A 26,053-nucleotide genomic window follows, 5' to 3' on the forward strand; every position below is an offset into this window, starting at 1 on the left:
CTCGTTCCCTCGTTTTTCAGACGGAACAATACGCTAATTATAGATATGAATCTTCAAGGAAAAGCAACGTCTGTTCGACAGAAAACGTGTGACAAATTTCCGATGATACGTTTTAGCGGCGAGGTCTACGAGAGCTCGAAAGAAACTGTTCTTCATCCCAATTAGAGGAGAAGGGTTCAGAAACATGGATACTTTGTCGGCTGTTACCGTTCGGTTCATTTACTCCGTGAGAATATTAATGACTCGGCGATAGTATTCATGCATGCACGGTACGTGACGTAATTTCTCTTTCGTATATACTTTCGTAATCCGATAAATACGTCGATAGTGACAAATATATCAATGGATTAAAAACGGATGAAAAATCTAAAAAAGCTAGAAAAGATGTGTATACGAATGTAATTTATATATATTCGATTAAATTCATCCTTCCTAGTAGCAGAATATTTCTTCTTTCCGGATTTTATCACACGGGCTCTGAATCAGCGTGGGTCCGAGTCGTCGAACCGAAACTCGTAGCTGAAAAATCGCCAGAAACGACGACGCGTTGGAATGCCCCTGTCCAGTGCAGATCGATCTCTTTTTAACCACGTCGCGCGTCGCTTCGAAAAAGGCAGTGCATCCCTTGACGAGTTCATTTGCATAAAAAAATAAGCACAACCATGATGTGTCGTTTTGTTTTTCTGTTACTCCTTGTATGGTATAACGTATTATTAATTTTATTCTATACAACGGTGCATTCAGCTCTATTTAAAAATTAAGAAGAATTTAAATGTTAATTTTTCAAAACTTGTTTCTAGACAATTTTCCAGGAAACTACGGATTAGATATAACAATTAAATTATAATTCAATTACATAAATTCGATTAACTATAATACTATAATGTAATTGTCTCGTTATACACACACAATACAAATAAATCGCCGTACATACTGATGACTTTATTAGAAAAAAAGAAAAAGATCAGAAACAAAATATTCTGATGGAAGTAATTTTTCTACCTCGCCTAAATCTTTTTACACGATCAGGAAAATGTCTAGCAAAGTCATAAATAATTTCAGATCCCTCGTATTCGTTTCTTTTCGACTAAAACTTTAAAGCACGATTCATTACACGTATTCCCGAATGCGTTTACGTATTAGATTTATTGCAAGGAACCAAGATTAAAGTTTTTTAATCCTTCAAATCCCAATTTATCACCCAAAAAAATACCGAAACATATTTACTTTATAAGGGAAAAAATACTTGGCAAAATTATGATAGCAACAGCGAAAAATCATTCCTTATCTGAACGAAGCGTTGTATATGTTTATTTATTTATTTATTAATACATAATATTTTATGTTAAACATTATATTTAAGTATTATATTTATAGATTCGTAGATTTCTGATTTTAAGGGCAGTTTACTTAAAAAGATAAGCGGCGCTGCTCTAATTAAACCACTGAATAGAAATAGACCAAAGATACTGAGATACTTATGAACGTTGCTGTAACTAGACCAAAATATCACACTCGCATTCAAGCCACAGATCTCATTCCCAAATCGTTCGAGGATAGATAAATCTCAATGAAATGGCAAAGGTAGGGAGGAGCGCGTGGTTCGATTTTTAAAGAGTCGAATACAGGAGAAATTCCTTAGGTGTCGAATATCATTGCTATGGGGATAGAGGACCCGATGCGTTTGACGAACGAAACTAAACGAACGTACAACTAGCCAGGAGAGGAGCCTGAAAAATGCCAGGAGATCGAGAAAGTATGCGGCACACGGGGGAAGCGCGAGTTCGTATCGAAAGCTCGCCTCGTACCTTGACGTCGAGCGGAATGGAAGCGGCGGCTTCAGTCGCTCGCGAACTTCCACCGTGAAAGCTTCTCCCCGTGTGTTCGTCCGCTTCTGATCAGTGTCTCAGACATAGAGAAATCGAGAACGCGCCAACACAGAAAAAGAAATTAAAATTATCGCGATCGAGAATCGTTTAGTTCGTGAATTTTTATGAAAATTTCGTTCGAATTGACAAAGACATCAAGTGGATCTTGATGAGTGGATCAATGTATAACTTGTGAACGAGGATGAGGACGACTCTGTTTGCACCGTTTTGCTTGTTCATCGACGAATTCGGCGAATAAATCAACGACAGAGCAGGTGGAAACCATGCGAAGGTGTTTGCTTCTGGTTCTTTGTGCCGCAGGTAATGAGTTTCGCCAATGAATCGACCGATTTTAATTCAACGCCTGTGATTTACGCGAGAAATATCAAGTGAAAGGAGACTAAATGGATAAAAAGATTGACGATGCAAGGAATACATTTTTTCCACGTTCGGTTTAATTTCAATTGTATTTCTTTTCGGTAGAAATGTCTATCTCAATGTTGCTTATGAGTGAAAAGCGTGAACTCTTATCAAAAAACTTACGCACACACGCGGGCTTTTCTCTTAGAAATAAATTTACCGAGTGCGTTTACGAGTTGTCGTCGTGAAAGCTTTCTGGGACTGAATCCTTTGAGGAAAGCTTTAGACAACAAACCATGAGAGGAAGAGAGTTAATTATCAAATTGCAAGGTAAAGCGAAATACCAAAGAAAAGTTCCTCTGTGTTTATAGAGCCAGTATAAACATAAAAGAGATCACTGGATAAAACGAACATGATAATTATATATATCGATACTCGTTTAACACACCTATCGAAAACATTCACCTTTAGCAATAAATAAAATAAAATAAAACTTCGTTCAATGAAATAAGAATAAAGAATGAAGCAGTAATAACATATAACGCTCAAATACCACTATAAATTAAATTAAAAGTTCATATAGGACCGATATATTGAATCGAGACAGAAAGAAGAAGCGTATCTTGAGAAACATTTCGAAAATAGAGAATAACGAAAACATTGTAAATAACTCCATTCACTATTGTAGAAGCTGACCATTTATTTATAACTTAGATCGTTCACCTCAAGAATTTTGTTGACACGTACGAATAGAAACAACTCCATTGCACGATGAGAAACGAGTGCCGGTTCGGTCCATCCTATTTTTCTTCCACTACGGAAGATTAAAAATTTATAACATGGGACATTCCCTTACAGTACCTTCCTTCCTTCTTTTCTATTTTCTACTATCTTCTCCCTAGAACCAGTATAAATAAAGAAGAAAAAAGATCTATAGAAACGTTGCCAACGTCGGACATTGATACGAGCATAATGAAACGTTATAATAAAACGATTTGCAAGCTTCAACTGATGCAATATGCAAGTCATTAAATGCAAAAGGATGTATCTACCAAATGCAAATATCGATTGGTCACGCACTTGTGAGTACGAAAGAATTCATTACTAATGGCGTCTTTAAGCAAAACTAGGCAACTCGATAACGCTACTCGAGATTTCTATCTTTCTTACCTAATATTACTCGAGCAACACGAAATAATAAAGAAGAACCGATGATACAATCAATGTCACGATGCACCATTTAACACCAGAGGGTAGACAAATATACACGTTCGTGATTAGATCTTTTTTTCTCGCTTTAAACTACACAATAATAATAATTCATAATTAACTTCTACGTACAAAAGTAGGAAAATTAAATTTTGATTAAATATCTATTCAAAACAAAATCTTTAACTTTTCTAAATGATACTACTGTATCGACATATTATATTGATAAATATTAAAAATAAGTTTCAATATGCAATCTATATCTATCTTCTAAATCTTTAATGAAAATAGTAATATTCATATTTAAGATGTACGGTAAATAATAAGGTGAATAGATGAAGCTATAATACCATTATGTCCTTTATCGTTATATAATGTAATGTAGGGCTAATAAAAATAAGGCCACATATACTATTGAATAGCTAGATGCCCGAAGTGAATAGATCGGCCATCTATTTTTGTTAGAGAGTACGCGAATCTTTAGTCAGAAGACCACACACAACGGTATTAAATCACACCGCAAATGTGTCGCAAAACTAGAATAACCATAAGAAAGTGTTCACTGCCAAAACTGCAGAATAATGGATTACGTAAGTACCGGTTTTTCACCACCTTTTATTCGATCTAGTTACCTTGGATCGAATTAACTTTGAACGGATTAAATTCACGAACGCGATTATTATTGCAGATATCTGTACAAGATCAATGAATTAATATCGGTGATAAAATAAGTATAAATTTTTATCATTAATAACATCAGTATTCACTATGATCTTCCAACAGCATGTAACAAAACCATTTTCATTGTTGTGCTTAATGGAAAAAACCTAATGCAAAACAAATACTTACATAAGTGAGTTATATGCAGTGTTAGCAAGTTATGATGATTATACGTTTCATCTACTAGTAATGACTTTAAACGTCACAAATACAATCCCCAGTTATGTTTCATAAAAATAGTCCTTTTACTAAAATATACCATGAAAGAAAGATTGTATACATGGTTGATGCTAGATTATTAAATTATAATTACACCAGTTAATCTAAACGTCTGTTATTTTAAAGACTCGCCAAAGAGATACATACACGAGACACTTGTTGATCGGCCGTAGTGAAACAAATCGGCCGCTGTAGCTAAAATATACAAGCAATATGAAACAATTACGCAGAGCACATGTAAAGTTAGCCTTGTGCTAGATGTAACCCGTGAATGAAAGTAAAAATTGCGAACACACGTGTTATCCATGAGAACAACGTACGCATCGATGAACATGATTCTTACGTAGATAAAGGTACAGCTTATAGACGTGTTGATTTAAAAGTTCAGACGCAATTATGGCTGAATAACAGTTATAAACGATCGTATTAATTATCAACGTTCATGACATAGCACGATGATATCAAAGTCCGGCGTATGGTATTTAATTACACCTTGTCAAATGGCGAATTTCTAGAAACATAGTCTCAAAATATTTATCGGTCGTTTAAATACAAGCGCATTTTCAAAGTCAGTCGCCGATTTGGGTTAAAGCAAGTTTGCATCGCATGGCTCCGCTGATACGCGAATATTGACAATAGATAAAACAGCTGACATATATACGTGCTATATGGTTGTATAATTTCGATAATACTCGTTTGAGATAATGTTAGCCTAGTAAATTTTTCGAGTCATGTATAAGGATCAAGTATAGGCATCTTTTCATTTTCCTCACGTTTTGATTTTAATTTACGTCACGTTTTGCAACGACCAAGTATGTAATTAAAGTTAAATTTGATTTTCCAATTAACAGAGAACATTGTTTTTATCGTATGTATGATCTCCCTCACGGATTTAGAGGTTAAATACGATCAATTAGCCGAATAATTTACTCGCTGTTCAAACTAATCAGATAATCTTATCCTTGAATAATTAATCAGATACAAGAGACGGAAATATTGGAAACCTTAACAAAAGGAGCCACTTTTGTAGTCCGTTACGTCATCATATACCTCGACAAGATTATGAGCCTTGGTAGCAGTTCCTCTCAAATATTTGTAATCGTCGTATTAGAAATGTCGAGTTAGCAAGGATTTTACACGTGAAAGATCCATTCGCATTCATAAAACTTCCAAATTTCGGTCAAGTTCCACCATTCAGACTGCTTTCACATCGCTCGAATTGAATCTTTTTCTTCTTTAACATTTATGTATAAAAATGAAAGGTATCTAACTGGTAGAAGAATGGAATCTTAAAAACTCGAAATTTGCTATCAATGAGAAACGTATGACTAAAAAGATGCAAACGTTCGTTTCGATTATATCGGCCATTAATTTGTCATAATACAACTCGGACAAAATGAAAAGTTGTTCGCAATATCTGCTGAAAGGCGGATTTACATTCAATGCGTGTCCTGGGTATACAGAAATATCGGTGAAGCTACATCCGACGCAATTGCGAATGAATACGTGAAAAGATAAAGCTGCAACATTACCGCGGCTGTTTGTCGTTTATGGTTTCCAGCCGGAGAAACAAGCAAACAAAATGTGCTCAACAAACCAAACGTGTTCAGCGGATGGAAACTTTTCCCCGTATAATTCGTGTTCCTACGAACGTTCCCCAAAGTGATAATTTATAGTTGAATATGTTATTCCTACAGAATTAGAAGTTACAGGAATTGCGATACATTATCGAAGGTGATTGCAAATATGATACGCGTAAGGGTAATGTTATCTATTACTTGGAAAATGAATAACGTGACGTTTGCAACTTCAGAAAAAAATTCTAAACGATTGGTAGATCGCAAATTTTTATGCAAACTAGTATCATTACAGGTACTCACGGAAACGAAACATCTATAAAATGCTACGTTACAGTCAGACGTGAAAGGAATAAGTCTCAAAAAAGAATAAAACTGTCCATAGAACAATTTTTTCAATGGTCGTAAAGCGCCGAAGAATTCTACGAGAATAGCTGGTGCATGATTTAATTAGAGTGCTGCAGTTTGAATTCATGAAAACAACTCGATCAACCACTAACCTATTTCGTCGTGTTAACGTACTCCCGGAGTTCTTCCATGATAATAAACCAAAGAGGAAGATGCACAGTGTAATTGGCACTTCGCATTTCTACCCTAATAATTCCCATGTATGGACGTAATAGCAATGCATCGCATAATTTTCTCGGATGATATCATTCACACTTTGCAGGCCGGACAACATCAAACGCATCCAACTAGGTTAGGAATACTTAGCAATACACGGAAGTTTAACTCATGTTTGATACTTGAGCACGGGCGGCGTAAGAACCTTTAGAAGAAAACTTTCAAACTTGCATCTTTAAAGTACATATAACGGCTATTTCCTTCTATAAAATGTTATCGTTATAAACATCTTTAACGTAAAATGAATCTTTATGGAAAAATTGAAACGAAAAATTACGCATATAGATAACAAGCTTTTTTCATTTTTCTCAAATTCGAGAAACTTTCGAACGATTGAAAAATACGATTCGGTGAAAAATGTTACGATAGAACGCAGTGAGATTAACAAATTGCCTACGGAATTCGGTCGTAATCGACTTACTTCTATCATCGGTGTAAATTACAATGTCACATATATCTCTTAAGATAGATTGTCATACAGCTATTAATAAATACCAAAGACTATTAACCATTTTAGCTGTAGCAGCCGTTATAGCACATGTATTGAATTTCACACGGTAATTAACTATATCTAAACCACCGACAAATAAACTTCTCCGCGTTTTTGCTATCAAACAGCAATACAAATAGTCTTTTGCAATTATCGTACCGTACGTATATCGTACATCCTTGCTTCGTCTTATAATTGAAAGAAAGAACAGAGACTTAAAAACAAGCTTGAAATTAAGATTGGAAAAATGGATTTTTAGAAGAATTTCCTAATCGGTATCTGTATAAACGAGAACATTATTATACAGCAATCATTATCACCTTCTTCGTGTAACAAATCTCAATTTTATGATCGGTCATGTCCTTTTAGAACGTCACGATCACTAAATTATTTCCATCCATGTAATATATATAACTCCATCTGTATATTTGTATCTATTCATCCGTAAAACAGGTACGGTTTACATAATCGTTAAATTACGCTCAAGGACAAGAGATAGGTATTAAGGATCCGCGACTAAACTGCGTCTGACGTTTTATTCGATTTTCTGCGATTATTTCCATAAAAGGACAGAGCCACGAGAGGCGAAAGAAATTATTGCACGGGGAAGAGAACGACCGTAACACTGAACTACTTAGTCCCGCTGCATATTACAGCATGCAATCGTATGACGTAATGAATTTGCTATCGCACATTCCTACCTACATTAAAACCGTAGATATCAATTTTTACGGACGGATAAAACGTACATAAATGTAAGGCATTCGTTTAATACTCGTCACATGCAAAGAAGATGCACCGGGAGAGAAATTTATGTGAACAGTGTGTAGGCGAAACTGTTGAACTGTTGTGTCGTCCCCAAGGATTTCCTTGAACGAGAAATACTCTCGAGATAGAATATGCCATTGCGATTCTACGGAATATGCGAAATTCTCAGCTACAGATGACACGAGAAAAGATAAAATTACGAGAATATTATTCAAATGTTTGAAAATGATTTCTTTTTTCTTCCGTGTTAAAGAGAATATGATAAGTGAGATAAGATAATGAAGGCTAGCTAATTATTCTTTATGACCTCATTGTTTTACAGGCATATCAGCAGTAGTGGCACAGCCGTACAATAACAGTATCAATCCAGCAGCCACAAACAGGCTCAGAGTCGGCCGACAAAATGAAATCATAAGGCGGTACATGTGTCCTATAGGATTCTTCCGATTGAAAAGATATTGCTATTACTTAAGCGGAGGTACAGCACCTTGGAGAGAGGCCTATTTTCACTGCAAAGATAGAAACGCCACTCTAGCGATTCTCGATAGAAATGGTAAAGATCGAATGCTAAGGAAATACTTGTCGAGCGATCAATTCAGTAAGTAAAACTCGTCTTACAATACAGTATTTAATAATAAAAATAGAAAAGACATATTACCTAATAAATACTTTTCAAGCCACTCGCATTATTCAATCTTATAGTTACGATCATAAAAAAAATACAAAATATATAATCTTAAATTTGGATGAAATTGGTTAAAGTTTCGAGATATCTAAACTGGTTGAAATATTATGTCCCAGCGAAATTAGAGAGATGGATCGGTGGAATATACAATTGGCAGCAAATGGCTTGGGAATGGGGAGTGACCGGGGAGAAAGTGGTGTTCCAAAATTTTGGTTTGCCTCAATCTAACCACTCTAAACAACAATATGCATGGCACTGCATCACGATCGATCCCACGTTAAGGTATAAATGGAGCCCACGAAGTTGCGTCGAACGAAAACACTACGTGTGCGAAGTGCCAGCTGGACGTATAGGTAACATTCTACTTCCTTGACGCTCTTTTCTAGCTCAAATACTACTTAAAACACCATTCTATCTATATATAACGATAAACATCTTTATTGAAATTAAAAGATGTTAAAGGATTCGTCTCAAAATTAACAAAATTTATACATACAAGAATCATACGATTGTTGAACCTTTCAGTGATTAAATAGATATCTATAATCAGATACTTTGTTTAAATTATAGTTAGAAGACGTAAAAAAACGGTAGATCCCTACGCACCGCAAAACCAAAGATTGAAACCTCGAAAGAAGAGCAAGAAGTACTCGAAAGAACAGAAAAAATCAAACAAACAGAACAAAAAACGAAGTGGATGGAGAAAGAAGCACGCGGAACAATATTCAGATTGGGCGCATGGTGTGAATGTAGGTTCAAGGCCACCTAGGTAAGTTGTTCTACCTATAAAGTAATAGTAAGTTGTGAAATATACTGTTTGCCAATAGTATACTATTTTGTATATAGAAGGCAGATGGTTTCTTTCAAGGATCGTTACGTTGTCCGGAAAATTTATCTTCTTTCCCAATAAATTCTTTAAAGTTCAAAATTAAAGATTCCTAAAGAAGATATTAATGTATCGTGATGTAGCATAATAGTACATTCGTAATTTTGAACTAAATTTCTAATTGCAGCGTTAAAGGATTGTACCCGAGGACAAGAATGCGACATCACTCGAACAGAACTCAACTGAATTATCCACAAGTGGCACAGATTTTGCCTCAAGGACGAGAATATAGTGCATTCGCACCTGATACGCCCAGTAACGGTCCACAAAGTCTAACAGCCATAAACAACATTTTGCCACAAATCCCTAGCAAAATGAACAACCTAGCGAGCGAAGAAGTTATTTTAAAGCCATAAACAAAACGCTATTTATTTTAACTCTTTGTTTGGTTGCTTTAATCATCGATCATTATTGTTCTAAAGGATCATTTTGTATCTACGTTTCACACTTTCTTCCATCCTACATTTTGCTAGAAATTTAAGTAATCGAGACTTTCATTCGGCCAAATAAAGAGTTATAATTTTCGTTTCGTTTCGTTTCGAATTTGTGGATGATAAAGTTATTTAGGCGCTACTAAAGTCGAGCATAGACTGAGATATAATTTATTCGGCTCAAAACAGTCTCTTCTTATGTTCCTCTCTTTCTAAATAGACGTTAGATTCTTGAAGATGTACTTGTCTAGTTAATAACGTTACCTCGAATCGGTAGAGTAATAACTTCAATGTTCGTGTATCGTGTACGATGTGTGTTTAGATTTCATTTTGTATTTTTTTATTTAATTAATCTGCATGAAACGCGGATCGTCCATTAGCGAGCTATATTTGCAATGTTAGTTTTTGCTTGTCGCTAAGTATTACGGCATTCGAAGGCATTTATACGAAGAAACAAATTATAAAACGCAAAACTACAATGAAATATAAGATAGAATTATCTAATTGCAAATGTACTTTTTAAAAATTTATTTTAATTAATAACTTGTTGTAGAAAAATTATTTATTCAACGTCTTTTTTTAATTTATTTTTCGTTATTAAAAAATGATTCTTAAAGAAATAAGTTCTAAAATATTTCTTGAATGAATGCCTTCGGTTTATTGTAGCGCGAGAAAGCACTTTAAAACTATGGATTTATTTTTTGCGCTAACTAAATGTTTAAAACCATAGTGCAATCATAGCAGCAGATAATATATCACAAATAGTCAAACTGCTTAAATATCGATAATTGTATGTTGACTATACCTAAATTTTCAGACATACGTATATCACTACCAATGGATAATGCACTGACTGCATATCAATGTTAGTCGAAAAATATCAGAAAAAAATATATATGCATATAATATTTGATGTTTATCTAGAACGCATTATTTAGTATATGTTATCAGTATATATCGATATAAATTTCCCAAGACTTTTATTTTTTATGCTTTAATTTAATGATATTGTATATACATATAAGTACCGCTAGAATAAAACCTTTTTACGGCCGGAACGTTTCAGGATTTATAAGTTGATAAAAAAGATTATACGTTTAATTATAAGCTAAGTGATTCGAAAAATATTGTGTGATGTACTTAAACATTTATATTTACGTACATTACATTCTTATTTACATGTTAATCTGTATTCGTACAATGTTACTTCAAAATTAAAAAAACCCATTCGCCATTAAATTGTATAATACTTGAAACTCCACGATTAATTCGTGAAGAATTAAGTTTTGTTTATAAAATACCCAAATTATTGAAACATATCTTCTACATTTAACACGATGTACATTACGTCAATAAAGATTCTATGTCAAATCATCACTATGAAATTTAATTTTTAGCCTAAAGTGTGATAGTAAATATAAACTTTTTTTAGATAATTTAGATAATTAATTAAGAAAAAATTTATACTTTTATAAAAATATTCGACGTACTACACATACTACACATTCCGTGTAGATTTATATCTTACTAACTTTTTGTTAAAATAGATATTTTCATAATTGTGCAAAGTAGTTATTTTTAAGAATTTAATCAGTAATAATATTATCATTAATGCAAGTCCAATGAAACTATTTATAAAACAGCTAACAACAAAAACCAAATAAATAATCACTTACCTTTATGTAGATACAGAGAGCATCACCCTTTGGTTGACCATTTGTATCCTTATATAACTTGATCTTGTCCTTTCCCTTTTCATCTCGTGCTATAAGACCACATTTGTTGAAAAGCTCTGTGAGTTCATCCATGGTAATATCTAATGGTAGGCCAGATACGTAAATAGCAGTATTATGGGCTTCATCTACTTCGAACCAGGTTGGCGGCTCTTGTGCTTTTCTTTTGGCTTCCATCTTCTTTTTCTCTTTATCAATCTTTGCTTGTGCTTGAGATTGTTGCACGGTATTTGTTTCTACTTTACTTGCATCTGTAAACCCATAACTCATTTGGTATCTTGCCATGAAATCTTCATCCACCTGAAAAATAATTATTTGAAAATATTTTAATGATAATGCATTATGGACTATATAAATAACAAAAAGTTTATTGAAATATCTTTTATGAAAAACACACCTCACCTTTGGGAACCAGGCATTTTTTTCCTTGTCCCAAAAGTACACGCTGCCGTCATTAGGATCTGTATATGTATGAGTATCATTTTCAAAGCCAAATACTCCTTCTTGTGTCTTTACTTCACTGTCATCAGAATCTTTTGTCTTTGTTTCTTCTGTATCTTTTACCATCCATTCGTTCTTATCTCGGTCAAATCTATATGTAACATTAGTCGTAGGATCTTTATATATATAAGACTGGCCATCGAATTTATAATGTTTCATAGAATCTTCAGCCTTCTCGGTATCTTGACAATCAGCCATTTTATGTTAATAATATTTCAATTGATGAAAAATCCAATAATATTCAGCATAAAATTTAAGACCTATAACAGTAAATTATGAAAACATATTAATTACGATAATGATGCTATCTTAATTGCGTGTAAAATTTATTAGCTATTATCAGTTTGTTAATATAAATAGCACAAATAAATATAGCAACCTGTTGATAAACAACATTCATTTATTTAAATCACATACTAACACTTTGTATTTGGTAATTGCTAAGTCACCTAACATAACCTTTCAACTTATCGTATCTTGTATTTATCATAAAGTGTTATTACCAAAAAATTATAAAAATAATAAAACAAATTTATACAAAATGTTAAAGTTAAGTTTACTAAAATAAAGATTGATAAGACAAAAACAACGTAATATAGATCAAATAATTACAAGCGTATACAGGTTACATAAATATTATCGAAATACAATCGAATTTAACGTTACGATACACAACTTCTATCTGTAACGTAAACGTACTAAGCAAAACGCATTTACATAAATTGATCTAATAATAACGATACAATTTCCCTCGATATATGAAAAAGTTACGCCAAAGTGCACAAATATTTTGATGTAGGTTAGATATCTATTATATACAGGAATCAATATCAATATCAAACATACCATTTGAAATTATGTTAGTTGTTCACAATAATTCTAATGTAGGTAACGGCTACTCTTATAAAAAAATATAACTTCTTTAAAAAGAAACGAATTGTAAATTCTTGAACTTGACAGCAACACACTATTCAACATGCTTTGATACCTGTTCGCGATACTAATGCGCTCTACATGAAATTGTAGAATTTTCTATCATGTACGTTTGTGCCGATAAAGCGTACTGTAATCAATTTTATTTGTTTTAACACTTATTTCTTTTATTAAATATTATTTTATCATTTAATATCTCATCTATACTTTTAACTTTGAACGGTTTAATAAAATAATTATTACACAGAATTATCAATAACAAATATTATTTAACAGAATAGGTTAATTACTAGATATTTACATTTTGTTTAAAAACTACCAAAATTATTTTCCTGAATATTCAAATATGGTATTTTTAATTTTTGGAGTAATAAACTTCTTATGGATTTATAATTTTGTAATAAACGTAACACATTTCATAAATTTGTTGCATTTGTTTCAAAGAACATAAATTACTAACAAGTAAATATATATTTATTTTCCAAAAATTGTATGATACTCTTTATTAAAAATACCATATTTGAATGTAACACGCCAAATACAATACCTGTATAACTTGATAATGTAAAATTCAATTTCTCACTTTCAGTTTATTCTTTCGTGTATCTTTACCGGAAATAGCAGTACCACTGCTTTAATCTTATTCTTCACTTGAAACAGTGACGTAACCAGAAATCCTTCTTGGGTGGAGGCGAAATGTGTAAAAGTATAGTATATTTCTGAACCTGCTTTTTCAAGATTTAAAATTTGCTTGTAATTTGCACTTTAATATCTCTGTCTGATACTGTAGGCTAAATAATTTAATTCACGTTAATAATATAATCAATAAGTTTTTGAAAACGTGACATAATATTTTTATATTTTATTCTCTCGCAGGAGTGGGCAGAAGAGCGATCGCTCCTATCACCCCCCTCTGGATCCGTCATTGACTCGAAACAAACATTTTTAATCCGGAAGCCAGCAAAAAAGCGCGTAACAATAAATGCAATTCAAATTCTCAACAACAATATATTGTACATTCATTCATTTGACGCTTCAAGCATCCCTCATCCAACGCCAATTACGTTACCAGAATCAAATTCATCTTTTCATTCTTTCCAAAATCGCCAACCTCGTTATTGCTATAAAGTTCAATATAACCAAGAAGAAAAAAACAAGAAACACGATATCGAAATAAAACATTCTCGACATAAAAAAATAAAGCGTTCATGAGCGAATGTCATGAGTGCATTGGTGCAACCGTGCATTGAATATTAAATGACATTTGTCGATGAAAGTGGTGACACGCGAAGGAACGCGAAGACAACGGCCACGCGTACAGCTATTAATTTCCACGAGAAAACACACCACTAGCGAACGATCGCTCCCATTCTTAACGTTGGAACACGTCCGGCGTGGTTGCCATTAGAAATTGATTTCCAGTTGCCAGGCAACGTTCAGTTTAAGTTGCCACCATGATAGCCATGCTTGACCGGCAGTTAGTCGGCTGCAAGTTTCGCCGTACAACGTTCAAGCATGGGCCTGACGGATCTAGAAACGATACCTGGTAAAACGTTCAACGAAATCGCACATAGCACGCACGATTTGATGCACCTGCCACTCGATACCCACGCAATCGACATTCATCTTACTTAAGAGCACCGTTTTTTCTCAAACAGGTTGCCCGATGCCGCGCCGGTTTGCCGGCAAATTAATGAAAATACATATGTCGGATGAACTTGAAAGGAAATAGTGGATTTTATACTTCGAGCTGCTTTCAAACTATCTTCGAATCTTTGTTTTATAAAAAGGAGTCGAATTTGATTAAAAATATTTGCAAAATAACATTCACTTCTCGTGAAATGCCTTTGTGTGATATTATTTGATAAAATAATGTTTTGAATTTTCTTACAGTCTTCTATCAACTTTTAATGATAGATAACATTTCATAAATCAAAACAGAACATTGTTAAACATTTGCTTTACTTTTAACTATGCTAGTCTTCTATTAATCAAATAAGTTAAGTGTATTATTTTTAATTAATAAAACAATGTCTGAACAAAGAGAAATGGAAGCGTTTGTTTCGTAAAACGTAGCAATGAAATATGTAGTTAGTGTACTTAAATGTGCAATATATTGAAACATAAAATTACGCGGGCCGTTATACATAAATATAACACAATTCCTTGTCACTTTTGCGGAAATGAGGGCTGCCATCTGCGTACCCAGCAAATTATTCTTCGGCACGATTGAGCTATAAAATTGCACTTAATCGCGCGAAACTAACTGAACGAATTGTTACATGGTGAAAAGAGGTTGAAGATATTTAAGTCTTTCAAGATATTTTTAATTGTATGGTCTGTAAAATAGTACGCACTTTGAATATTTGTTTGACTTTGTAGTAATATTATTATTTTATTATTTCCACCGTAATATTAGAAAAATTTTTTATCACAATAGCTTGTTTCAATTTTTATAATTTTATATTATCTTTATTATATTTCCGCTTGCTGGTTTTACGCTCCGGACAGTTTGAAATAATTATATGCAACTGTACGTAATTTATTTATTTCAACATTAATTTCGTTCTTTAACTGTGTCTATTCGTGTATAAAATGTTACTTATTTAAGAATATAAAACATTTGATAAATTACAAGAAACTTTTCATGAAAGTTAATCTACCGACTCATGATGTATAACAAACGATTTCATTCGTGTCACGATGCATTGTATCGAAAGATCGAAATTGGCACGTATTGATTCGATCCTATATTTCGGTATGTATGAATACGTTCACTAACAATTTTATATTTCGTTTTCTAAAACTTCAAGCTATCAATGAAAACAAAACCTTTAAAATTTAATCGAAACGAGGGTAAAATATTGCCCCGTGGATTAAATTTCACATTTCTCATTGTTAACAAATGATTTTTCTGACCTTCTTTTCTGAAATACCTACGATATTAAAAGATCTCCTACGTTGAAATTTAAGCCCAGAATACGATATAAAAGGTTCGAATAAAAAATTGAACTTCTCAAATAAGAATCGACCATTTTAACTCTGACCGCGGTAGAATCTAAAAAAAGAATCCCTTTTTTCCCCGTGCTAGTTCCAGCAAATAGAAAATCCTATGCATAGCTTCCTATGTCTTTAGTTTGTAGCTGCCGATCTTCGCTCAACATTTCTACACATATAGTATTCTAATTATAGCAAATTCACCACGCTTTGCAATAGAGAATTTACTACGCTTTACATAGAAGATCTATTGCTGTCATAGAGCTCCATCCTTTCTCGTTTCGGATAGGAAAATTCCAACGCGATACGAACAAAGCGGCTCAATGATAAACAACATTGTTAACGCATCGCAATTATTCACATTGGGAATGCATAAGCAAAAGTAAAACCAGATTATCCGGTTGCGGCATGGTGAATTAAATATTGTAATTGATTCGATTCGTGGACGCGTATATTTTGATCCGTTTTCATTGCTGCTAAACCATGCATCCTCAGGTTAACGACCTGACACAATACCAGCGGCTAGAAAATGAGCGCATCGATGATATCGGAACAGCGAATTTACCATCTCGCATGTCGCGTTTCGAAATAGGGACGCGTTCTACATAGAATAATAATTTTAACCACATTGCATTTTATGGTACATTTTGTACGTTATGTTTCCAGTCATTCGTAGTTCCGTGAAAATATTGTGGGGTACAACCATTAAGAAGGTGGAGGAGTTGAACGTGACCTGAAATGTTCAACGTCGTCTGAATTTTAGACGTGGTAATGAATGGAAGATTGAAAGACGCGTAGAAAGGAATGGCATATAGAAGTATTATTTTTTAGTTTCCAAATGGTAGATAAGACATTTTGGCTAAGTAACAAACGATTCTTAGTCTATCGAGAAATATTTGTTCGCTTGATATTTAAATTTACTCAAGAGATTGAACGTAATCCGTAAAAAGTCTATTCCAATCCAATCTCATTGAATGACAAAAAATAATATCGGTTACCGCGATCCTTGACCAGTCTAGTATCACTTTCTACTTAAAAAAAAAAAAAACCTCGTTTCGTGAGCATTCTTTTATATTTGTATCGTGAAATATAAACAGATTCATAACTCGATCTTTACACATAAAATAAAGCTTCTTTCCTAGAAATAGGGTCATTGTCGACCTTACACATCACTTAATACCTACGTCAAGTTCTTCCCATTCTTTTGAAATCTCCTCGATACGTGTAAACTTTTGTTAGCTGGACTCTGAAAATGTTGCTTGATATCATAATTGTCGATTAAAGTCAACGTAGCCAAAGAACAACACGTTTCTCGTATGAAAGATAGATGCACGATGCATTATGCAAAGGACGACGTTTGAACTTTTGATAAGAAGAACGTAAACGTAAACTCCGTGAAGGATTTATACCGAGTTGCTGCATCATTGACCTTTACAGGCAAGGAATGAAAATTATTATTCGCTCGTTCCTTGGCTGGTTAATCAACATTGGTGATACCGCTGTTTCATCTATCGAATAGATTTTCCTAAGCATTCATTTTCAACTAGTATTTTCGTATAAATATAATTCAGTATAATTCAGTATAATTCGATAACAACTGGAATTTTCTCACTCCCTTCGTTTATAGCGGCCACGATCAGTCGAGGGCAATCGGAAAAATTTATTCACTTCGAGGCACGATTGTAATTCTCAGTGACCGTTGTACGACTATCATCAATGGAACGTAAAATTCTTGCTTTTAAAGCTGTCATTTCCATTCCTTTTACTCTACACTCTTCTTGGCGCATTACGATAATGTAACTGCGTTTTATGCACCGAAGCTTATTGTTGCAATTATCTTTGGAATTTGTATTTTTATTGCATGTAGTTAAACAACAGAAGAAGAATTTAACGGTTCCCATTTTGTTAAAAATTTACAGTTTAGAACAATATGTATTTATTTTATCTGGAACACAATATTTATAAAAGTAGTATCGTATCCAATTAACAAAATATTTCAGCCATTTCGATCATCTCAGTAATCAAAATTTGTCACACTTCAAATGCTTCAAGACGCTTAATTTCCTCTAAAGACTCTTCACTAAACATCCTCAAACTCTATTTCCTTGAAGATTAAAATAGAAAAATTTTATCTTACTTTTTCCACTTATTTTTACACGTACAGTAATCTCCTGTCGATTATTTAATCCTACCGAGTCCAGAATTAGTCACGCTCATGTACATTTGATAAATGTCTAAACTCGATTTTCTCAAGAACTAAGCCTAGAATGAACAAATTTCATTGTATATCTTTTTCTTATTTTTCCGCAATGAATCACGTCATGCCCGCTTTTACGTGTTATTCAGTACACTAAAACTTTCGCAATACCCTTCATTATTTTCATCACCATAATATTGATCTTCTTACTGTAATGACTGCTAATTCATAAATAAACCCGAAGTCAAACACGATACTCGTTAGCATTCTTAGTATTCAATTGGAAGTATTATATATGAAAGCACAATTTTCTTCCAAATGAACTTCGTTACAGTTCTTATTTCATGAGAAAAGTCCGGTGTCTAAATCCCTTTGACCTCACGTGCGCGCAACGCTTGATCTTGCAGATTAAGACTGACCGAACGTAGATCTTTCCTTAGATTTGAGTGAAAAATCCTTAGATACGTGTAAAGCAATAATGATTCCTTTATCAGATTAGAACAATCGATTATCTACGAACGTTAAGTCTTTGAATTTCAAATGAGTATATGTACGTCATTTCTCTGAAGGAGTCGTCATATTTATAACAAGCAATTTTAAGAATAAAATCATCATACGTTACACGCGTGTGTCTACAGTCTACCGTGTTAATGCAAATTTATCTGACTTTGTTCTTGGCCGTACGATTTTTCCCCGGCGACCGTTTCGTGCCAGACGTAAAAAGGAAAGTAGCGATTCGTCCTTTGATATCGCGCTATCGCGTTAACCTCCTTAAATAAATCATTGGAGATTTAGCACGTCGCTGTTTTTTCGTTAACGAATATTCCAAACGGCAAGATGATAGATACGCTAAACGTAAACCTGAAGAAAAATAAATAGGTAGCTATCTATCGCGAACAAAAAATTTGGAAAGAACGGTTCGCATATTATTTGGCATAAATTTGCTTTTCATTTGAAAATCCTTTATATCATTTTTTAGAAACAGGAGCGGTATTCACAATTGGACGAAGTAGATTCGCGGACAATGTCGCATCGCATTTTTTCATACGCAGGGATCCGGTGCTCTCCATTACTTGCGGAGACGAACATTCTGCTGTTATATGTCGTAAGTTAAACATTTCTTCTTACAAGATCATTTTCCAGTTATCAATGCTAATACGGTAAAAATGTCAATATTAAGTTATTTTTACAAACCTTTTTATAGATCATTATTATTTACTATTATTTTTTTACTTGTAATAATATATATTACCATATAAGAATTTCCACCGAATGGATCCATTAAAAGAAAGGACAAAAGTGGAAAATATTTGATCCTAACGTCATAAAACACACCAAGTCGCAGAATTTTGTACGTTGCAGATAAATATTTATCGACTGCTTAAATCTTTATCGGTACTACAATATTAAACGTTAATTGATCCGCGCTATTTTCCATAGGAAAGAAATTACATAATTTGTTGCAAGTAAACGACGGTCATACAACAAACGTGAAGAAACTTTGGAAATTGCTCAATAAGCAGAAATAGTGAATCATAAAAGAAATTACACTCTAATCGATTTTATAAACTCGACCATTACTATACTTTGTCTTATATCCGTGACAAACTATGTACTTTCTTCCTCTTCGATCTTCTTCTTCAGCTATACCCATATACTTGCTTGATCCATTTTTTTTCTCTATTTCATATCTCTATAAAAGTTTTCACAGAACATATCAAACGTGAGCGAATGCCTTACGCGCTACTCTATCGATCTGGACACGACCGCTCTTGATTTTAATGGAAATCAATAGATGAGCTCGTGAATGACTGCACACGTTTCAATGATACTAATGTTGCACGTGGACATACTTTATGTACTATCCTGCCACGTATTTTTAATGTAACATCTCTACCAAAATATCCTATCGATCGAAAGGCTTCCTGAAAAAAACGGACCTCTATAAAATGTAGTATTTTCTAGTCAAATAGTTGAATCGTACGTGTAACGCTTGTTTACTATACTGTAAGAATATTTCGACATCCTTGAACTATTCGTATCGTCGTTTCGCAAAGAAAAAAGAAGTAATTAAAATAGCAGCGTATTTTTATTCTATGACGATATTTACTGGTTTATTTTAACGTCTCGCATGCTAGTCCACTTTCATTACGCGTCTTACTTGCGTCACGATACTATCACGATTAATACACGTCAAAGATACTATAAATTATTGTTTACTATTAGCAACAACGTATAATACAATTATATGGATCGTTCTTTCTTTCTTCATCCATATTAAATTAATATTTTAACTTTAACCAAGGCATAACAATTCTCGCAGACTTGTACTTTCGTGACTTACCTTATTATACCTCCTCTTGCTCTCCAAACATTTTTTGCAAATTTTAAGATCACCTGTCTTATCGAGCTTCGATCGCGGACCGAATTTTTCAGAATAAATTAAAAATTTATTTCGAACAAAGAGTTTATATTAGAAGCTTCTGGCGAATATTTTACGAGCTAAAACATTGATCTAACAATTTTGGTATAAAATTGCCAGGATCAAAACTATCATGATTTACAGCTTCTGTAACATGGCTCGTAAAGAAGGCAGTGTCGACCTATGCTTATACGGGGATAGCCACTGTCCAGTAAATCGATATAACCACGCAATGCTCTGGCACGTAACATACCTATACGAACGAAGTCGACATACTGCTATTATCAACAGTTCCAGTTAATCGTGAAATTATCTAACCACGTAAACTCTGCTGTTTCAAATATTATTCCCTGGGTTTTTCGATGAAATACTTTTTCAGCAGAGTCCGTAATAATAAATCGTTCGATTTTAATTTCTTACATTAGCGATTTGAAATTTGGTTGATTCATTATAAAAAAAAAACCTTTGTCTATTTATTATAGATAGAAAGATTAGATCGATTGTTTATCGCAGATGAGATAATTCGTAAATAGAAAAGACCAGAGATATTGTTACCTTGAAGCAATACGTATGAAACCAAAAGTTCTACCTCATTGATTTTAGAAACCGGTAGACTCTTCGTCTTCGGAAGCAATGATTGGGGTCAACTTGGTCTCGGTCATAAAAATCATATCAGCAAGCCATCCTGTGTAAAAGGTCTGTACGTTCGCTGTTTTAGATATTTAAAATTCATTTATATGTTTTCGTAAAAAGCATTAGCTTTTCAAATTCCATAACTGAGATCTCTTTAGCTTCTATAACTTCGCGACAATTTGACTGGAAAAATAAAAATAACGTCAACCATTTTAATTTATCGTAAATTTTCCTAATACAACGTATTAATTTTTAGCTCTGAAGCCGGAAAGGGTCACTCACGTTGCATGCGGACGAGCACACACGCTAATTTGTACAGGTAAGGCATTGTTTACATTTATGCCAGTACACATACCAGAAACCTTCTAAATATACGTAGGCACATTGGTTACGGTGTGTAATCATATTTATAACGTTGCGTGTTCGAAACTTCTCTACCGCTTCTCAGTCATTCAACTTTTAACTTGCAAGTATCTTCTGTCTTTCTTTGTTGCTTGATAGCGTTTACCTTTCGTGTGAAGCGATCATAATCTAGTGACGATCTAATAATAATAGTAACCTATCAAACACCTCCAAAGTACTCGAAGTATTCAAAGGAAAGGAAAGAAACTCACAATGTTTCAGGATCGCAGAAGATTTTTGCGTGTGGCAGCGATCAAGAAGGACAACTTGGTCGAGGAATTTCCGCAATAGGCGATTCCGCAAATACTCCTGTATTGGTGTATGATTCGGGACTATCAGGATCAAAGATCGTCCAAATTGCTGCTGGTTCCCATCATTCTCTCGCACTTACCAGCGATGGTGGCGTTTTCGCATGGGGTAGCAACCTCGAGGGCCAATTGGGACTTCCAGATGTATCTGGCTTGGTGAACAAACCGACCAAAGTGCATGTTCCTGAACCTGTTAAACAAATTAGCGCCGGATACTATCATTCCTCGTTTCTGACAGGTAACTCGTTCATTGAAAACATTGGAAAATTGTCAAAAAGAAAGGAAATTGTAATTCTCATGAGATCGATACAAAAATAATTAATTGACATTATGATATGAAAATGATTAATTTGTTTTTCATAAATATATGTATAAAGAGATATTTCAAGATATCGTCGAGCATTTTTCGATTTGCATTAAGATAAACTTAATTGCGCGAACTATGAGTTATAGTATTTCGTATTGCATGAGTAGAAAATATTAATTTCGATATTGACATCTATGTAGTAGCAATTACCAATAATTTCTTATGTTATAAAATAACATTCTAAAACTGAATGTAGGACGTGTCACCGCGTTAACAAATTTTCTTCGAATTTCAAATGGTATTTTCAGAAAGTGGTCTCGTTTACGTCTGTGGTGAGTCAGAAAGTGGGAAATTGGGGATCGATGCCAGCTTTTCTACACAGGTCGCGCCTAAACAGATGCAATTACCGAGTCCTGCTGTACATGTCGCGTGTGGTGGTCATCACACCGTCATTCTAGCTGGTATAATATATGTACATACATAAACTGCAATCTTCGCAAATTAGATTACGCTAAATGATAACAGTAATTCGTAAAAATCACATTAAATTTTACTACCAATTTTATCCCAGATCTCGCATGCTTGCCCCAAAAATGTCGAACAGAAAGAGCATTCTCCTGATTTTATTGCTTTTCAGAAAATGGGAATTTATATTGCACCGGAAGTAATTCGAGCGGTCAGCTTGGTCTAGGAACTAATTTGTCGGAACTTCATATACCGAAACTTCTTCCACGTGGCATGCTTCGAAACGAAACAATTACTCGAATATCTTGCGGGGAAAGTCACACCGCTGTTGTTACTGGTAAGTTTTATTGCAATTTCTACCGATTATCCTCGCTATCTCATTTTCCATACAATTTTTCGTAAAAAATTGATACAAATTTTTAGAAAATTACTATTTATTAAAATGTCTATAATACATCGGTAAATACGAGAGATACGTCGAACAAAGGTTATTATTATGCCTCGTTTCTATAACATTAGTTTTTCGTGGCAGAATCTGGAAAACTGTATACGTGTGGCGACGGAAGGCACGGAAAATTAGGATTGGAGGAGAACGAGAACAACGTGCATGAACTGACTTTCGTTCAAAGATACAAGGAGCTCTTCGTTTCGAATGTAACTACATTTATCTGCATGCTTAATTATTCCCCATACGTGTAATCCATATAAGATTTAATAAAATATGGATAATTTTTAAATTTGCAAAGGTTGCGTGTGGTGGCTGCCACACGATCTTAGTTGGTCAAAGACGTGACACGAATAATCGCTCGCAAAAAGAAGACAACTCGCAAACGGTAATTACAATTCACATCATAAACAATAATTTCCATTAATTTATACGATTCCTATAATTCTATGATTATTAATTTAAAATATTTTCTCGTCATTAATACGACAATCTAAAGAAAAAAAGTTCTACAACCTGTCAAAGATAGAATTGTACCTGAACCCACTGCTGCAGTCCACTGATTTATATGTATATCTGAATCTCAGTTTTGTTTGAATAAGTAAAAGGAATGTTTTTAAAAGAAAGTTCTATGCATATCGATGATCCTATCGTATTTTTCTCAAACTTGACACATGTTTAATATAATAGAAAGGACTAACTCTTCGAAAAAATAAATCAACATATGAATTCTTTTACGTTCTAGGAACACATTCAAAAAAGAAATTCATTGCCACCATTAAAGCTTCCTGTAAACAGGCTACAAAGTGAGACTCATGACGAAAATGTTAATGAAATAATCAAAGATAGGTTGAATCAAGGAAATAATAATACAGAATCTGTAACAAATGCACTGGAAGCTATGGAAACATCTATGGAAACGATCGAAGAAAACATAAAAAATAAGGTAGATGATGTCGCGAATAACGTTATAGATTTCATGAATAATATCGAGAAATCAGATAGTCGTCAAAATAGTCCTGAAAAATCTACAAATGGCAAGCCAGAAGAAATATCATCGAATGTTATGTCTAACGAAGAAAACGGTGAAACGACATCGAAAGAAATGTCAGCTAATATGGGCGAATCCGAAGAATCGAAACTGGAAAACGAAAATTCAGTACTAAAGAAGGAGGAAGAAGAATCGACGATGAAGACAAACGTTAAAAGCGAAAACGTTCAAAAAGAAAAGAGATCTGAATCAATGGATAAAGAGGGAAATAACGAAGGAAAGAATAACGAAACGACCACAGAAGCTACGATAAGTAATATGGGAAACAAAGAAGAAATTAATATTGAAAATGGTAATACAGAAAATAAAGATGAAACAGATGGTAAACGAAAGAATAGCCAAGATGTTAAGACAGAAGCAATGGAAAAGCCGATGGAATCAAACAATGGCGATGATACTAAACGAGAAACGAGTCCTGAGAAACAAACGTCTCCCTCGGATTCTACGCCACCGCCGAAACCACCGAGATTAAAATCAAGTGAAAATTCTTCCACCGACAATGAGAAAACATCGTCGATGGAAAAAGAAAATGAAGTAAAGACGGAAGATACTTCGGAAAAGAAACCAGAAGCAATTGAAGAAAATGAGCCGGAGAAAAAAAAGGGATCAGGGTCGATGAAATCCACGAGGAGTAGCGGGAGTATTAAGTCCACAAGGTCGAGAGTGAACATGGAAGAGACGATAGAAATCGACGAACAAACCGACAAAGCTAAAATTATTGAGGAGGAAAAAATGAATAACGATAATGTTCAGGACGATGCGGATGTGCAATCGCCGCCTCCAAGAACTGGTAAGCAGGATAAAGTAATTAGAAAATGATAAAAAGATTTATCTAAAAAATGAAAAAGCTGCGATAAAATAAATATAAAATATTTACGTAGATTTCGAATAATGCCGTTTATTTGTTACATTTTTAATCAATTTCTGATATTGTGTCAATATTACATTTACGTTACATTACTTCTTTCCCTTTGTGTTAAAGGTAAAATGTCGAAGATATTTAAAGGTAAAAAGCCACAAGCAACAGAGAACGGTACGAAGACAACTGGCATTGCGAATCAAAAATCCAAAGTATGTATAGCGCTATGTTTATACATATTTTTAATATAACATTTTCCAACAAATTTCTTTCATTTTCAGTCGAAAACGTGTGTTATCCTATGATTAAGATGTCTTCAGGGATGTATTATATTTCATTGTATTTTTTACAATACGTGTTGTATGACGAACGTGAAATTGGGACCAAGGAAAGTGATACTAAAAAGTGATTTTATTTACGATCAGAGATAACATTCTTTTCCATTGTTCATAGAAGAAACTCTCGTATAATGGGGCAGTATAGTGTTAAATTGTTTCTTTCACTTTTTACCAAACAATTCCACGTAATAAAGACGACGATGTAAAGGATGAAAAATGTACTTACGATTAGAAGCATGACATCGAAATCTATTATTCCTAGAAGCATAGGAGAGTATTATTGGAAGTAAGGAATATCTAATCAAAAATAATTATGGCGACGCAAAAAGAATTTATGCAAAATAATTATTTTTTTTTTCAAATATTTCGATATTATATCTGAATATTTTAAAGTATTAATACCGTATCATATCAACTGAATTTGTAACAAGTGTCATCTTTTTTTCGTTTTCATACATACTTCGTTAAATCAAGCACATAATTTTGTAAAATCGAAGGTAACGAAACAGTTTAAATATCTTATAGATACTTTAAACGACCCGTCAAATGTATAATGGAATCCTTTTACCGTACTCGTAAAATAATACTTCAGTGGCGAAACTACTTGTAGATATAACATGTATTC

The 26,053-nt window shown here is 33.7% G+C and overlaps 3 protein-coding genes across 7 annotated transcripts in view; 2 read left to right on the plus strand and 1 right to left on the minus strand.

Moving 5' to 3' along the window:
• LOC122573821 (HIV Tat-specific factor 1 homolog) overlaps positions 1-13,569 on the minus strand; it is a 63,271-nt gene extending 49,702 nt beyond the window's left edge. For 2 of the 3 annotated variants that reach the window (XM_043740716.1, XM_043740717.1), the window contains exons 1-3: positions 12,918-13,070; positions 11,973-12,331; positions 11,514-11,870 (exon numbers count right to left, since the gene is read on the minus strand). In XM_043740716.1, the coding sequence (XP_043596651.1) occupies positions 11,514-11,870; positions 11,973-12,269 (654 nt within the window). In that variant the 5' untranslated portion in view covers positions 12,270-12,331; positions 12,918-13,070. Of the gene's footprint in view, positions 1-11,513; positions 11,871-11,972; positions 12,332-12,917; positions 13,071-13,551 lie in introns of those variants that run through there. The other variant, XM_043740718.1, reaches the window with a different exon arrangement.
• Positions 1,833-11,211, plus strand: LOC122573822. 2 transcript variants are annotated; one of them, XM_043740720.1, is made up of 5 exons: positions 1,833-2,189; positions 8,158-8,433; positions 8,637-8,873; positions 9,091-9,289; positions 9,534-11,211. In XM_043740720.1, exons 1-5 carry the CDS (start codon positions 2,153-2,155, stop codon positions 9,760-9,762), a joined length of 978 nt encoding a protein of 325 aa, XP_043596655.1. In that variant the 5' UTR covers positions 1,833-2,152; the 3' UTR covers positions 9,763-11,211. The 2 variants fall into 2 exon arrangements, with proteins under 2 accessions (XP_043596655.1, XP_043596654.1); XM_043740719.1 differs by lacking the exon at positions 1,833-2,189 and adding an exon at positions 2,260-3,310.
• A 934-nt stretch (positions 13,570-14,503) lies between the features above and the next one.
• On the plus strand, positions 14,504-25,983 carry LOC122573784 (X-linked retinitis pigmentosa GTPase regulator). Of its 2 annotated transcripts, XM_043740625.1 has the most exons (12): positions 14,504-14,550; positions 19,178-19,303; positions 21,224-21,316; positions 21,510-21,572; positions 21,878-22,201; positions 22,579-22,731; positions 22,908-23,072; positions 23,268-23,389; positions 23,482-23,568; positions 23,926-25,021; positions 25,214-25,302; positions 25,372-25,983. In XM_043740625.1, the coding sequence occupies exons 1-12, from the start codon at positions 14,520-14,522 to the stop codon at positions 25,393-25,395; spliced, it is 2,373 nt and encodes a 790-aa protein (XP_043596560.1). In that variant the 5' UTR covers positions 14,504-14,519; the 3' UTR covers positions 25,396-25,983. The 2 variants fall into 2 exon arrangements, with proteins under 2 accessions (XP_043596560.1, XP_043596559.1); XM_043740624.1 differs by having other exon boundaries at positions 25,214-25,983.
• The last annotated feature ends 70 nt before the right edge of the window (positions 25,984-26,053 follow it).

Source organism: Bombus pyrosoma, linkage group LG12 (assembly GCF_014825855.1).
Source record: "Bombus pyrosoma isolate SC7728 linkage group LG12, ASM1482585v1, whole genome shotgun sequence".
Taxonomy (NCBI): domain Eukaryota; kingdom Metazoa; phylum Arthropoda; class Insecta; order Hymenoptera; family Apidae; genus Bombus; species Bombus pyrosoma.

Bases quoted from the DNA above. Each gene is read 5' to 3' on its own strand.
- LOC122573822 (XM_043740719.1), top strand. From the start codon at position 3,247: ATGCAAGTCATTAAATGCAAAAGGATGTATCTACCAAATGCAAATATC. The intron at 3,311-8,157 runs GTGAGTACGAAA...ATTGTTTTACAG, and splicing joins TATCGATTGGTCACGCACTT to GCATATCAGCAGTAGTGGCA. The intron at 8,874-9,090 runs GTAACATTCTAC...TTTAAATTATAG, and splicing joins AGTGCCAGCTGGACGTATAG to TTAGAAGACGTAAAAAAACG.
- LOC122573784 (XM_043740624.1), top strand. From the start codon at position 14,520: ATGGGCCTGACGGATCTAGAAACGATACCTG. The intron at 19,304-21,223 runs GTAAGTTAAACA...CATTGATTTTAG, and splicing joins ACATTCTGCTGTTATATGTC to AAACCGGTAGACTCTTCGTC. The intron at 22,202-22,578 runs GTAACTCGTTCA...TGGTATTTTCAG, and splicing joins TCATTCCTCGTTTCTGACAG to AAAGTGGTCTCGTTTACGTC.